The sequence below is a fragment of the Lepidochelys kempii genome, chromosome 6 (genome assembly GCF_965140285.1).
Source record: "Lepidochelys kempii isolate rLepKem1 chromosome 6, rLepKem1.hap1, whole genome shotgun sequence".
Taxonomy (NCBI): Eukaryota; Metazoa; Chordata; order Testudines; family Cheloniidae; genus Lepidochelys; species Lepidochelys kempii.
In genome coordinates, this window is record NC_136385.1 from 39,479,352 (window position 1) to 39,494,761 (window position 15,410).

At 38.0% G+C, this 15,410-nt stretch overlaps 2 protein-coding genes across 9 annotated transcripts in view; both read left to right on the top strand.

The window, feature by feature from the left end:
• FAR1 (fatty acyl-CoA reductase 1) overlaps positions 1 to 11,492 on the top strand; it is a 72,274-nt gene extending 60,782 nt beyond the window's left edge. For 4 of the 6 annotated variants that reach the window (XM_073347685.2, XM_073347686.1, XM_073347687.1 and 1 more), the window contains 2 exons: positions 2,375 to 2,502; positions 5,217 to 6,207. In XM_073347685.2, the coding sequence (XP_073203786.1) occupies positions 2,375 to 2,502; positions 5,217 to 5,379 (291 nt within the window). In that variant the 3' untranslated portion in view covers positions 5,380 to 6,207. Of the gene's footprint in view, positions 1 to 2,374; positions 2,503 to 4,514; positions 5,196 to 5,216; positions 9,646 to 10,389 lie in introns of those variants that run through there. The other 2 variants (XR_013635923.1, XM_073347688.1) reach the window with 2 other exon arrangements.
• OVCH2 (ovochymase 2) overlaps positions 10,393 to 15,410 on the top strand; it is a 73,791-nt gene continuing 68,773 nt past the window's right edge. For all 3 annotated transcript variants that reach the window (XM_073347679.2, XM_073347681.1, XM_073347683.1), the window contains exon 1: positions 10,393 to 10,444. The gene's annotated coding sequence lies outside the window, so the exon portion shown is untranslated. The remainder of the gene's footprint in view (positions 10,445 to 15,410) is intronic.

Genomic DNA, 15,410 nt, shown 5'->3' on the forward strand with positions numbered 1-15,410 from the left:
GGTAAAGCAATGTAAAATAAAAACAGTATTAAATTAACATTGATGTTATATAAAATATCCTGTGAATAATTGAGTGACACTAAATGAAAGTAACCTAGAAAAAGCAAATGATACAGACTAATGTTCCCAAAACCTATTTTAAAAGTTAAAATCATCCCAAAAGTCGGGGTAAAGTGTCTGTCTGAAATAACGAGCAAAACCTAGTGCAGCTACTTCTCTTCCATTAAACTAGAGATGTTGTGGTGTTCTGATTTTAAGTTTGAAGGCTGTGCAGATTTTAATGGGAGAGTGGACACACTGCACTTTATACTTTTCGATCAAACAGAACAGCCAGTTGGTATCTGTGTTTTCAAACTTAATCCCAGATCATCTTCCTTAAATAAGCAATTCTGGGTTGCTGGTCTCTTGTTCTGACCTTCAGGGGAATAAGAATATACTTTGGACTGCTGCAAAGCCACCAAATAGCCTTTGCCCTACAGAGAGGTGTCCTAAAATTGAAGAATGTGCACAAAGTAATTGTTGAACAATTTGAGAGTTAAATAATGGAATTTATTTCTTGATGTGAAATGAAAATAGGATTTAAAATGTTTTAAGATATTAAACTTGAATTTTGAGTGCTTTCGAGCATAATTCATATTGGCACTAGAAAGTTTTATTTCTAGATTGTTTGACAGTATATTTGCATTTTATATGCATGTCTTGAAATGTATGTTAATCTTCTCTATATTTTGAATATTTGAGTTAAGATAAATTGCTGGAGGAAGGAGGAGGAAAGAGGAGACTGTCTCCTCAGTTGTAGTGAGTTTATTTTTCCTGATATTTTCCAGTGATCCAAGTGAACTGTGAAGCTGCTTATTTTGTGAATTGGCAGCATGGATGCTCAGGAGTTAGCACAGGGCAAATTGGGCAAATTGTTGGCCTGAGGGCCACATCAGGGTGTGAAACTGTATGGAGGGCCGGGTAGGGAAGGCTGTGCATCCCCAAACAGCCTGGCCCCTGCGCCCTATCCGTTCCTTCCCAATTCCTGCCCCCTGACTGCCCCCCTCAGAACCTCTGACCCATCCGAACCCCTGCCCCTGACTGCCCCCCCCAGGACCCCCTGGCCCCGGCGCCCTTACCATCCCGCTCAGAGCAGCATGTCTGGGAGCTGCGCCGCCTGGCTGAGCCAGACACACTGCCACGCTGCCCTGCAGGAGCGCACAGGCCCGCTGCCCAGAACGCTGCCGGCGTGGCTGTGGGAGAGGGGGGAAAACAGGGGAGGGGCCGGGGGTTAGCCGGAGCTCAGAGGCCAGGCAGGACAGTTCTGTGGGCTGGATGTTGCCCGCAGGCCATAGTTTGCCCACCTCTGAGTTAGCATAAGTAATATCAACTTTATGAATCTGGTTAAATTATCAAGGACACTTTTTTTTCCAGCTTACAGAACTGTTTACTTGATTTTTGCCCTTGTCATGACCTCACTAGTTCTGTTATCGGAAATCTGTAGTATTTGTAAGTAAAAACCTCTAGAAAATTGTAGTGTGTTATAAGACTTGCCATGACTGCCATCACAGACTGTTCTGATATTAGGGAATCCAGAAATCCACACTGAAAAATTAAGTTCCTAAAGCTACCACAGTGATGAAGAAACTCTCTTAGGTGGTAACCACATAGAATACATACAGAATGTAAAGTCCTACAAGTCAAGTATGTTTTAAAAGAACTGCACAGGTGACATAGAAAATGGCTGAAGGACTAAAATAATAAAATCTTAGACCATTCAGTCTATTGCGGCATTAAATAATACTAAAGAATAACGTAAATGCCATCAATTTGAATACATACATTGAATACATGGAAAACCATAGTATAAATACCTAGGCCTCTTTAGATGGTTTGTCTACACTCGGGCTTACGGTGGTGTAGATGTGCAGGGTCCTAGAGCCCAGGCTGCAGCCTGAACGCCTGCATCACAATTAAACAACCCTTTAGCCTGAGCCCAAGTCAGCTGGCATGGGCCAGCCATGGGTTTTTATTTGCAATACAGACATACCCACCAACTCTGTAAGGCAAAGCAACATACTTCTAAGAAATTTTCCAGATGGGGAAAATGAGTCAGTCATTAGCTATCTCACTGAAAGTCACACATTAAGCCTGTGGTGAGGCCAGAAAAGAAAATCTAGATCTTTGGACTTTGGGGTGTGTTTTTCTTTCCTTTTCTTTTTTCTTTTTTTTTGTGAAAGCACAGGACACTTATTTCCTTGTAATTATTCTGTGATGAAGGTATCTGACCGTGACATGTCCATTTTTGTTCTTGCGTTATGAGACTGATGGGTAAAGTTAATGTAATGATTTTTTTTCTTAAAAGTTCTAACCATTAGGTTCTCTTTTTATGTAGGTGTTTAATTTTGATGTTCGACAGTTACACTGGGCAGAATACATGGAGAACTACTGTATGGGAACTAAGAAATATGTATTGAATGAGGAAATGTCAGGTCTCCCTGCAGCTAGGAAACATTTGAAGAAGTAGGTTTGCATTTCAGTTGTTCCTTAATATATTTCCCTTTCTGCGTATTGTTTTTCCTTTCCTTGTCTACCTCAGTCCCTTCTTGCCCTATGGCTTAATCATGCTTTATTAATATAATGTTATTGGAGTAAACTATTTCCCCTCTGACTGACAAAGTGATCAATCCATTCTTATCAGAGTTCGTTGTAACGCTTTGAAAGACTGGTTCTGTGTGGAAATGAAAGGGTCTGTCTTGTGTTCCCTCGCTTTGGAATAGAGGAGCCACTCTCTCAGTTGGTTCTGCTGTCTGCTGAGTCCTTCTGGTGTAGCTCCTCTTCTCTCCCTCCTAACTCTCCTGACATCGCCCCCGACCGCCCTATACAATGGGCAATGCATTGTTGCCATGAAACTGTTCTGTCCAGTTCAGTATTAGGAATGCTTCAGTCTGAGGTAGACTTTTCTAAATTAAACTTTCTTTCTGAGCTGAAAGAGTTTGGGGCTCTGGAGTTCAGGTCTGGTGTTCAGTCTGGACTGGGAGCCTGTTTAGCCATATACAGCCACCAGCTGCCTAGAGTTTGAAGGAATCTACTTCTTGAATCTAGGACTGATGTGGGGGGCTTAGCAGAGGATTGGCCCTTCAGATAAACTACTACTGCATAGAACTGTTTCCCCGGATGGAAGATGGATAGGCTTTCACAGTGTGGGAGTAAGAGAATGGCCTGGATTTAGTATCAATGGGGAGAGAGACATTTGGCTGACATGAAACAGTAACTGCACTGCGGAAGGTGGGCAAATACCAGCTTTGGAAAAAATGGCATGCAAAGCAATTTTGTTTCTCTTTCCTGAGTACCTGAACTTTGGCTGGGATCCTTTCTTCCATCTGCTTTCACAGTGCCAACTGGGTTACTGTCCAAATTCGGTAGTCCGTGAATTCTACCCCTTTCAATATGTAAATTCGTTAGGACTTCGTGAATGAGAGAGGTTGGCTTACTTTCTTTCTGAGTGGTCTGACCAATCTGCATGCAGAACATACCAGTTCTACACAGGTTGTAATCAGTAAAAACATTTTTACCTTTTCTGGAAGCATTTGTGGCCATTCAGGCAGAGAAGGGGAGGAGCAATGTGCTGCTTTGTCTTATCTCTAGTAAGATAAAGAAAAGACTGAGCTGCACAGCAAGAAGAGCCAGTTAAAGATCACCAGAGCTTTGTCTATTGGGGAGTTCTGCTGCCAGTTACGAAGGAAGAGTGAGAAGAGAACTTGGTGTCATCTAGTGCCTGGAAGCACAGTAATATAGTAGCTACAGTTATGGTGCTTAGATGAATTGGACACTACATGAAAATAAACAAAAAGCCACTAAATAACTTGCATTAAGGCAGCTTTGACTGTCTTCAGAATCTCTCATATTCAGATACTGAGCAACACTTGTTTATCACAAACTGTGAATGGCTTCCTTTGTCAGTAACTTTTCTTCTGTGTTACTATAGAGGTCCCATAGTATCTACATGTATAAAGTTGTGTTATAATCCCCACTGCTTTTTATATGTAAATCCTACACAGCTGATTATGAGAACATTTAAATATTTTTGACCTGATGCGACAGTGAGATGAGCTCTGGAAATTCATAAACTTAGTCTTCTTGATATGTAGATTTCAGTGCAATGTTTACAGTGCTTAGAAGTTGTAATAATCACAATGTCTTCTTTTATTATTATGTTTGGTGTGAAGAAGGATCTGTTTGGCCAACAGAGTAGTTTTAAAATTCACCAAGCAGTTTATCTAGCTTTGTAAAAAGGAGAATCAATTTAATTACTTGTGTCTACTGTAAGAACAGATCTCGCTCCAGTCAGGGAGCAAGAGAACACTTTTTGCGTGATACAAATAGTGTTATAACTTTTTTTGTAGAGGCTGCAAACAGGGAAACGATTCAGCTGGTCTAGAGAGTGAAGTACTATTGTGTCTATTTGGCTGCATTTTGTTTTTGAGCTATGTCTGCAATAGTCATACTAATTGTGCTTATTTTAAATAAAAAAGAAAAAAACTGAATGACGGCAGATTAGAGAAGCTACAAAGTCCTGTTACATGGTTCAGGGACACGATCTTGGATTCACACCTCTGAAGACTACCTATCTTCAGAGATGCATTACAAAGTAAATTAAATGTTTTTAAGCTTTTAAAATAGTCTGAGATCCTGTCTTCAAAAAGAGTAAGTCTAAAGTTGTAGGTGAGTTCTAGGGTTCCCATAGCTGAAAAACGCACTCCCTCCCCCCACCCCCCCAGCCAGTCAGTCAGTACTGTGTATCTTAAACCTGTTAAAGAAACGAATGGTGCATGTTCTGGAAACTAAGAATTAGTGTCCTTTCTAAAAATATATTGGAAAATGACCATGTGTTAGCTTTGAATTTGCTTGATAAATACCCTTCACTGTTGGCATATTACATTTCTGTTTATTCTGTAGTACAGTTTCTAACGCAGTTATATGGCTTTCCTCTCCATTCCTGCCAAGCCCCTTTCTCAATGATTAATCTGGTCCCAGTCCCCTGGGGTGACTGCAGATGAGCTGCTGCCCCTTCGTTCGGTTAATTTGGCCCACAGTGCAACTTGGGGTGTGAGAAATGTGGAATGCCTTAAATTCCATAATAAATTAGAGGTTGCACTTCTATAGCATCTTTCATCTGCAGAGCTCAGTGTTTTCTCAACACTTAAAACTTTTACATTTCTTTAATTCTTTCCTAGGTTAAGGAACATACGTTATGGCTTCAATACAGTCCTTGTGATCCTGATCTGGCGTATCTTTATTGCAAGATCACAAATGGCAAGAAACATCTGGTACTTCGTGGTTAGTCTGTGTTACAAGTTCCTCTCCTACTTTAGAGCATCCAGTACTATGAGATACTGAAGAGAAGAATTTTTAGCATTAGGACATCTATGCATATGGTGGTCTAACTGCACAAAGCCTGTAAAATGTACTTAGTCATCTCATCTTTTGTAAAAACATGAAATCATCTTAGACCTGGAGTGTGAAATATACAGTATAGTATATGTAATGTTTAATTGTGTATTCCATGAAAACTTAGAGAATAAAATAGTTGAATACTGGATCAAATTGGCATTAGACAAATGTGTTAGCATTACAAACAAAAATCTATCCACAGCAAGTTTAACTCTTTGGCCTGGGGAGAAACGTTTGGATCATTGACCAATATAACTGTGCAATTCTGGAATGCATTTGATTGAAATCTGCCTTAACAAGTAACTTCTGATTTTAATTTTTACTGTAAATAGGCACATTCAGTAAGAAGAACAAAATATTGACTCAGTTTGTAGACCTATTTATTTGAGACTCCTAGATTAGTGAGTTCTGTCCCGTTACAAGCCCATATGAGTGACGGTGGATCTTTGTAAATTACTGATAGCTTCTTATGTTGTTCTGTTCTTGACTTTTAGCACCTTTCCCTCACTTCCTTCCTCAAAGATTGTAAGGCTATGATGAAGACTCCTTCAGTAGAAGAATTGCATCACTCTTAATTGAAAGACTAGTTGTCTGATCTAGTCTTCAAAATGTGTACACACATTAATTCTGCCCTTAGATGCTGGCATGAAACTCCCATTAAAGTCAGTGAGAACCATTTGCATGTCGGAAAGCAGAATCAATCCTTTCCTTTTATTGAACAAAGAAATAAAAGGAAAGGAAATATGACAGTAAAAAGAACAGATGCAAGTTGAATTTCTTTGCACTAGATGATGGCTAGATCAGGAACACACAGGCAATGCATTAATAATTACACACCTAGTTCAAGATTAACCTCTTCAGAGGAATTTCCATATCCTTTGCTACTATTTATATCATTCGTAGAATATTTTTTAAGCTCTGGCTGGCTAAGACAAATTGTATATTCTCTGTCACATACCTTGCTAAACCATTTTTATCTATCTTCAAGAATCATGATCTCAACAAAATTCTCTTACTATGTGAAGGATTGAAGTTAATGTACTTGCAAAAAACACATCAAAAATGATCCAACACAAACTTGCATTTCACTGGGGAGGTAGGGAGAAGACGAATCCTGCACATCTTAAATAAATTAAGAATTTTTTAAGTTTACAATATTTTGTAGCAAACTCTTGGCCAAAATTGAAGATATCTATTTTTCTGCATGTCTATTTTGATTTAGCAGGATAAATACATATTGAATAACTGCAAGAAACAGCTGAATTCTATTTTAATGTAACACTTAATGAATTTCCCTTTATATCTCAATTGCCTACAATTCTATTTTGAAACATTTTTAACATTGCTTTTATTTGACACACCTACACACCTACATGGTATGTTCTCATTAAAATGATCAGTTTGTGCTGTACTTAAATCCAGTATGTGTTTTTGAATATGCCTGGAAAGGTAAATTTTAAATTAATCATACAAAAATTACATAAAACATGTATACATATTTGGTTTCTTGTCCCATTTGAAGTAAGTGTGCAATGAGCTTATTTTTCTGTTCTTGTGAAAAGCTAACTTTAAAGGAAAACACTTTATTTCATGTGAGTGTATATCCAGTTTTGGAAAGAACAGCTTCCTTTGTTGAAGCTAAATACTCTGTAATAAGTACTGAAAACCTTGCTTCCTTTTAAAGAATATTTTGTGTGAATATTCTTTACAGTGATACAAAACTATAATGGTTTCGGACCACACCATGACGTGTGAGAGACCTCCGACAGTGGTTGAAAGTACAATAAATTGTGGCTTTTGTGATTCGAAGTGTTACACTTAACTGTAATATCCCTGATGTATTTGTCATAGCTGCCTCCCTGTACATCTTCTGTTATTGGACTTGAAAATATACTGTTAATGAAATGTAGATTTTCTGCAGAAGGTGTCTGGAATCCGATGACCCACTTTTTCCATTCTTGGTATGTGAGTGAACTTGGAAAGAGGCCCAAATGTATCAAGATTGTGAAATTAATAGTTAAACAGCTTTTTCTCTCTGTAACCATAACTTGTTTTTTACATAGTTCCTTTAATGATGATTCCTTTAAACTGAGCAACTGAGAACTGTGAAGCCACTGAGCTGATTTTCTTGTTCATAACACTCTTTAAAGGAATCTCTGCTATTGAATGAATAAATTACTGAAGTAACTGCATCATTTTGAGCATAAGGATCTCTAATCTTTCCCATGTAAACTTAACCATTTAAAAACCCCAAGCTTTTCTTTACAATTGAGACTGTTAGTTGTGGATTACTATTTTTGTTTCATACACAAACTCATCAGTCACCCTGTTTAATTCATGATAGTGACTTACCACATTAAGTACATTTATTTTGTCATTCCACATGACTCAGCCATTAAAATTGTATCTGAAGGCCCTTTTTTTCCATACAGGACACTTGGGGTTTTTTTTTGTTTTTTTTTTCCATATTAATGTTTGCAGTTTTCTGTTTCCAGAACTATAAATATTAATGAGAACATACTGAATCTATATTTTGATACTGTAAGGTTAATGTGTTCTGTAACTCACTAAATAACAGTGAAATCTGACATGTTAAGTAGGAGGAAGAGCAGTCTGAAAACCGATGGTCATTAAACAGGTATACCGGTATTTAAAATATGGGACCAAGGGAAAAGTGCTTTTTCCTATAATGGGATTTTCTGTCATAGGAACAGATACTCTAAAAGAAATGTTAAATCTGTAAGCTTTTATAAGACGTAAATAGAAACATTGGGTGCCTTTGTTTGTAAACCAAAAATAAACAAATCCCTTAAATATGCTGTTTATAATATTTATTGCATCTTTACATATACTGAATTTCTCAAGTTTTGAGTTAAATTGTGTGGAATACTTAATTGAAAATAGTATTTACAGAATTCAAGGTTATACTATCTTAATAAGCTCTTTGTAGTTACATGTGCATTTTTGTGTTTTCTTACCCTTACCAGCTAGACTTTCTGTATCTCTAGTACTGCTCTTCTTATTTAAGAGGACCAAACACAGTCTAAGATTTTTATGAGGTATTGCTAAAGTGCATAGCTAGGAATATTTGGTTATATTGAAGTTTGTTACTCATTATAACCATCTCTTTGTTGGTAATGTCAATTTCTGTATATCTGAGTGCACGAATATTTCCTTTTTCAGGTAAAAGGGGTGAAGGTTAGGAGGAAAATGTACTTAAAGATGAAACCTAAGGAAATACTAGTTAACACCACCAGTTTATCCCAACCAAATGTGCAGTACATTGTGGCTTTGCAGTAAGCTGCAGGCTTTAAGTTTGCATGAGTGAATTGCAATCACTGTACCACAGTCAGAAAGCCTGGAACTTTTGAGGAGAATGCAGGAGGAAGTGCCGTTAGCTTTGTACAAAAACAGTATTCATAACTCACCAGGGCTAAGGCACAACATTCATGCCTGTTTTCACTTGCCCTTTGAAAGACTACGCTGATAAGCATGATAGGTTGGATTTGTTAGTTAATTTTTGACACACACACACTTCTAATGTCTAAGACTCAGATATTGGAACAAAGATGCAAAAGGAAATATTGGTACTGCAGGAAACTATAAAAAATATACCAAATTTGATAACCTTTTTTCATAAATTCCTGATCTGGTATTAACAGTAATGTACAGGGATGGTTGTGTGGGACAGAAGTAAATGTCGGATCTAAGGAAACACGTATCTTTTTATATAGGAGAGATGAGAGGTGTAGATAAAATATGACCTAGCACTAAATTTGCATACTTCATATGATACTGGGGGACAAATTGATTTATTTAATACAGAAATGAAGCTAGGACGCTGCTGTAGAAAAATGTCAGCAAGTGCTTAAACTATATTCTATTTATGCTGTCCTTTTAAAAAAAACGCTTGCTCAATATGGAAAAGATTCAAGTAAGTGTTCACAATACTTGTGACTTGCTAGAAGCTATACAGTAGCTCAGTGAACAGTGTAAGTGTGAATCACCCACTCCTGCTTCAAATCTGCAGTGTAGTGGTCTGTATGGGAAGAGGGTGAAATGAGTTCATAGGGCCTCATTTTTTTCCTTTTTAACTTCAAGCTTTTCTTAAATTTATTGTAGTGCCTCTTGCAATGCATCTGCTTTGGCTTTGTCTGTTTGAAGAAGCTGGCTTTTTCTTTTGTCTGTTTCAGATGACTGGATAAATAAAAGGTTAGTCAACTTGACCACCAGTCCTATTTTGCTGTCCCATGAATGTAAATTTTAACTGTGCTTCCACTTTCAGGATTTATTTATAAGTTCAAACCCATTTTTCCTCCAACACTATCTTGTTACTTTTTGTGGTATGCGGCCCGCAGTCTCTTTGGCTTTCTCTACCCTTCAACAGATCTGTGACTCATATTGATAGATAATTAGTAATTATACTACCATCTTGTCTTTTCACGATATGGAGGGACTGAAACAATGACAGCTTTGAGCTATTTTAACTGTGTGCATTATTGTGGGAGATTAAAATAATGACTAATTGGTGAGTTTAAAAGTTCTGATTAGTTTAGAAATGTACTGAAGTAAAATTTAAAGCATTAAGAATGGTGATTTGAATGCAAAGTGTGGGATTTTTCTCTTAATTCTGTTGCATCCTATCAACTTCTAGTATGGTGGCTGCTAACAGTGGCCTTTAATTTCACTTACTAATTGAATGGTTGTTCCTCTCAGAGAAATAATTAGGACACTCTGATTTTCCCCAAAAAGAATACATTTTTATTTGTATTGTAGTAGCTGGGTTAAATTATGGTAGGCATTGTATAGATACAGATAGTAAAAACCTACATTTTAAAAAAAGTGCAGTATGTGGCATTTCTGTGACCATCATAACCAATGTTCTATAGTAGTCTAGTGAGCAAAAACTAAAACCCCAACATTGTTGAGGGTAATCTAGTCTCTCTCTCCCTTTAGGAAGGTGAAACAGAAGATGACAAAATCTAGAATTGTAATATTCTAGAATTGCTAGGTGAGTGCTTGGTCTCCCTGGGAAAGGATGACAGACATATAAACTATCTACTCTGCTTCTTCCCATCCACATGCATTGTTGACTTGTTTGGACTTGACCTGTATAAATCTTTCTAATAGTACTTCAGTGGCACTGTACACTGGACTTCATATGCAAAATATGTGAAATAGCTAAAAGGTTGCGGTAATATACAAAACTTGTTGATGTTACGATGCAAGTAAAACATTAAACAAAAAACCCTCCAGTATCCTTGTTTAATCTCTAAGGGACCCCTTGATCCTAGTTCGGAGCATTAGTGAAAGGAGAAAGAATGCAAGTAAGAAATAATGATTCATTTTGCTAAAATACAAGCTAATACATGTAGTCAAAACTTCCTCTACACCCAGGTAATCAATTGGAGTGATAAACCTGGAAAGTAGCAATGTCAAGATATCTTTGGACAGCAACTTATATGAATTTGTAATTGGTTAAGACAATCCCTTTCTGTATGCCTCTAGTGAGATTACACCTGGAATATAATGTTTAGTTCTGGGCTCACAGTTTACTGAATGCTCTCTCTTGCATTCAGTTTTCCAATATGCAACAAAAGTTGGAGTGTGGGGCAGGGCTGATTTTATAAGGAAAGATTAAAAGCTAAACATCCAGCTAAGCAATGATGAGAAGGGGGCAGAGTATAACAGTCCTCTACGAGCATATGAAAGATGGAAATATTTAGATTGGTATAAGGGCAGTAATGGATGATATTATAAAATGGATCAATTCAGGTAAATATTAGGAACATCTTACTGGTAGGCAGAATATTACATGTAAAGCCTCTTGTGGAAAGTAGTGAAAGCTTTATTGCTTGGGAACTATTAAATAACTGAAGCAAGAGAGAATGCATAGAAGGAACCATACTGTATTGGTAGAGGGGTGGACCAGATAACTTGAAGTCCAGGACCTCCAAGGTAGCATTCTCTGAAATGCTAAACTAAACTAAACCAAAATAGAACCAGATTGCTGGCACTTAAAATTTAAAAGGCCATAGAGCAGTTTTTAAACTAAGGACTGCGGGAAAACTGAGAGGTGTGGAGGAGCATGTAATTTGAACAGAGGCATCCCTTAGGGGACAATCTATTAATTGAGATTCTCTATGTCCTAGTAAAGAGGAGAGAATGGAAGATGATAAAAATATGGATAGGATCTGATGAGAGAGTCAAATGAAAGAGTCCCATTCAATTACATCATGTAATGGCAGAAAGCCAAAAAGTGACAAGTTCTTAAAATGCTTATATACAAATGCTAGAAGTCTAAATAATAAGATGGGTGAACTAGAGTGCCTCGTATTAAATGGGGCTATTGATATAACAAGCATCAGAAACTTGGTGGAATGAGGATAATCAGTGGGACACAGTAATACCAGGGCAAAAATATATCTGAAGGACAGAACAAGGCGTGCTGGTGGGGGATGGTCCTATGTGTGAAAGAATCAAATGAAGTAAAAATCTTAAATGAACCAAACTGTACCACAGAATCTCTCTGGATAGTAATTTCATGCTCTAATAAGACTAGAACAGGTGAGATATATTACCGATCACCTGACCAGGATAGTGATAGTGACTGTGAAATGTGCAGGGAGATTAGATTTCAGAGTGGTAGTCATGTTAGTCTGTATCCGCAAAAAAAACGAGGAGTACCTGTGGCACCTTAGAGACTAACATTTATTTGGGCATAAGCTTTCGTGGGCTAAAACCCACTTCATCGGATGCATGCAGTGGAAAATACAGTAGGGAGATGTGTGTGTGTGTGTGTGTGTGTGTGTGTATATATATATATGTGTATATATATATATGTGTATATATATATATATATACACACACACACACACACACACACAGAGAACATGAAAAATGGTTGTTGCCAAACCAACTGTAACGAGACCAATCAATTAAGGTGGACTATTAGCAGCAAGAAGAAAAAAAAACTTTTGTAGTGATAATCAGGGTGGCCCATTTTAAGCAGTTGACAAGAAGGTGTGAGTAACAGCAGTGGGGGAAAAATTAGCATGGGAAAATAGTTTTTACTTTGTGTAATGACCCATCCACTCCCAGTCTTTATTCAGGCCTAATTTAATGGTGTCCAGTTTGCAAATTAATTCCAATTCTGCAGTTTCTTGTTGGAGTCTGTTTCTGAAGTTTTTTTATTGGAGAATTGCCACTTCTAGGTCTGAAATTGAGTGAGCAGGGCGGTTGAAGTGTTCTCCGACTGGTTTTTGAATGTTGTTGTTCTTGATATCTGATTTGTGTCCATTTATTCTTTTGTGTAGAGATTGTCTGGTTTGGCCAATGTACATGGCAGAGGGACATTGCTGGCACATGATGGCATATATCACATTGGTAGATGTGCAAGTGAACGAGCCTCTTACGGTGTTGCTGATATGATTAGGTCCTATGATGGTGTCCCTTGAATAGATATGTAGACAGAGTTGGCAACGGGCTTTGTTGCAAGAATAGGTTCTTGTTTTTGTTGTGTGGTTGCTGGTGCGTATTTGCTTCAGGTTGGGGGGGCTGTCTGTAAGCGAGGACTGGCCTGTCTCCCAAGATCTGTGAGGGATCGTCCTTCAGGATACATTGTAGATCCTTGATGATGCGTTGGAGAGGTTTTAGTTGGGGGCTGAAGATGATGGCTAGTGGCGTTCTGTAACTTTCTTTGTTGGGCCTGTCCTGTAGTAGGTGACTTCTGGGTACTCTTCTGGCTCTGTCAATCTGTTTCTTCACTTCAGCAGGTGGGTACTGTAGTTTTAAGAATGCTTGATAGAGATCTTGTAGATGTTTGGCTCTGTCTGAGGGATTGGAGCAAATGCGGTTGTATCTTAGTTTGGCTGTAGACAATGGATCATGTTATGTGGTCTGGATGAAAGCTGGGGGCATGTAGGTAAGTGTAGTGGCTAGTAAGTTTCATCATAGGACCTAATCACATCAGCCACGCTATAAGAGGCTCATTCACTTGCACATCTACCAATGTGATATATGCCATTATGTGCCAACAATGGCCCTCTGCCATGTATATTGGCCAAACCAGACAGTCTGGAAAAGAATAAATGGACACAAATCAGATATCAAGAATTATAACATTCAGAGAACACTTCAACTTCCCTGCACACTCAATTGCAGACCTAAAAGTCACAGTTCTCCAGCAAAAAACCTTCAAAAACAGACTCCAACAAGAAACTGCAGAATTGGAATTAATTTGCAAACTGGACACCATTAAATTAGGCTTGAATAAAGACTGGGAGTAGATGGGTCATTACGCAAAGTAGAAACTATTTCCCCATGCTAATTTTTTCCCCTACCATTACTCACACCTTCTTGTCAACTGTTTGAAATGTGCCATCCTGATTATCACTTCAAAAGTTTGTTCCCCCCTCCCCCCTCCGCTTGATAATAGCCCACCTTAATTGATTGGTCTCATTAAGTTGGTATGGCAACACCCATTTTTTTCATGTTCTCTGTGTATATATATCTTCCTACTGTATTTTTCACTGCATGCATCCAATGAAGTGGAAAGCTGGTCCACGAAAGCTTATGCCCAAATAAATGTTAGTCTAAGGTGCCACAAGTACTCCTTGGTTTTTTAGGGAGATTAGAAAGGCTATAAATAATAATAATTAATAATGGAGGATTTCAACTATTGCCGTATTGACTGGGAACATGTCACCTCAGGATGGGATACAGAGATTAAGTTTCTTGACCCCTTAAATGACACCTTCTTGGAGCAGCTAGTCGTGGAACCCACAAGAGGAAAGGCAATTCTTGATTTAGTCCTAAATGGAGTGCAGGATCTGGTCCAAGAGGTGACTATAGCAGCACCGCTTGGTAATAGTGACCATAAAATAATTAAATTTAACATCCCTGTGGTAGGGAAAACACCACAGCAGCCTAGCACTGTAGCACTTAATTTCAGAAAGGGGGACTACACAAAAATGAGGAAGTAAGTTAAACTGAAATTAAAAGGTACAGTGCCAAAAATGAAATCCCTGAAAGCTGCATGGAAACTTTTTAAAGACACCATAATAGAGGCTCAACTTAAATGTACACCTCAAATTAAAAAACAGAACGAAAAAACTGCCGCCATGGCTAAACAATAAAGTAAAAGAAGCAGTGAGACACAAAAAGGACATCCTTTAAAAAGTGCAAGTTAAATTCTAATGAGGAAAATAGGGAGGAGCATAAACTCTCTGGCAAATAAAGTGTAAAAATATAATTAGGAAGGCCAAAAAGAATTTTGAAGAATAGCCAGCAAAGACTCAAAAAATAATAGCAAAAAATGTAAGTACATCTGAAGCAGGAAGCCTGCTAATCAACCAATGGGGCCACTGGACGTTCAAGATGCTAAAGGAGCACTCAAGGACAATAAGGCCATTGCAGGGAAATTAAATGGATTCTTTGCATTGGTCTTCACAGCTGAAGATGTGAGTGAGATTCCCAAACCTGAGCCATTCTGTTTAGATGACAAATCTGAGGAACCACCAAGATTGTGGTGTCATTAGAGGAGGTTTTGGAACAAATTGATAAACTAAACACTAATAAGTCACCAGGACCAGATTGTATTCACCCAAGAGTTCTGAAGGAACTCAAATGTGAAATTGCAGAACTACTTACTGTAGTTTTTAACCTATCATTTCAATCTGCTTCTGTACCAAATGACTGGAGGATAGCTAATGTGATGCCAGTTTTTAAAAAGGGCTCCAGATGTGATCCTGGCAATTGCATGCCAGTAAGCCAGACTTCAGTACCAGGCAAACTGATTAAAACTATAGTAAAGAACAAAATTCTCAGACAAATAGATGTACATAATTTGGGGAAGAGTCAGCATGGTTTTTGTAACGGGAAATTATGCCTCACCAATATACTAGAATTTTTGAAGGTGTCAACAAGGATGTGGACAAGGGGAAATCCAGTGGATATAGTATACTTGGTCTTTCAGA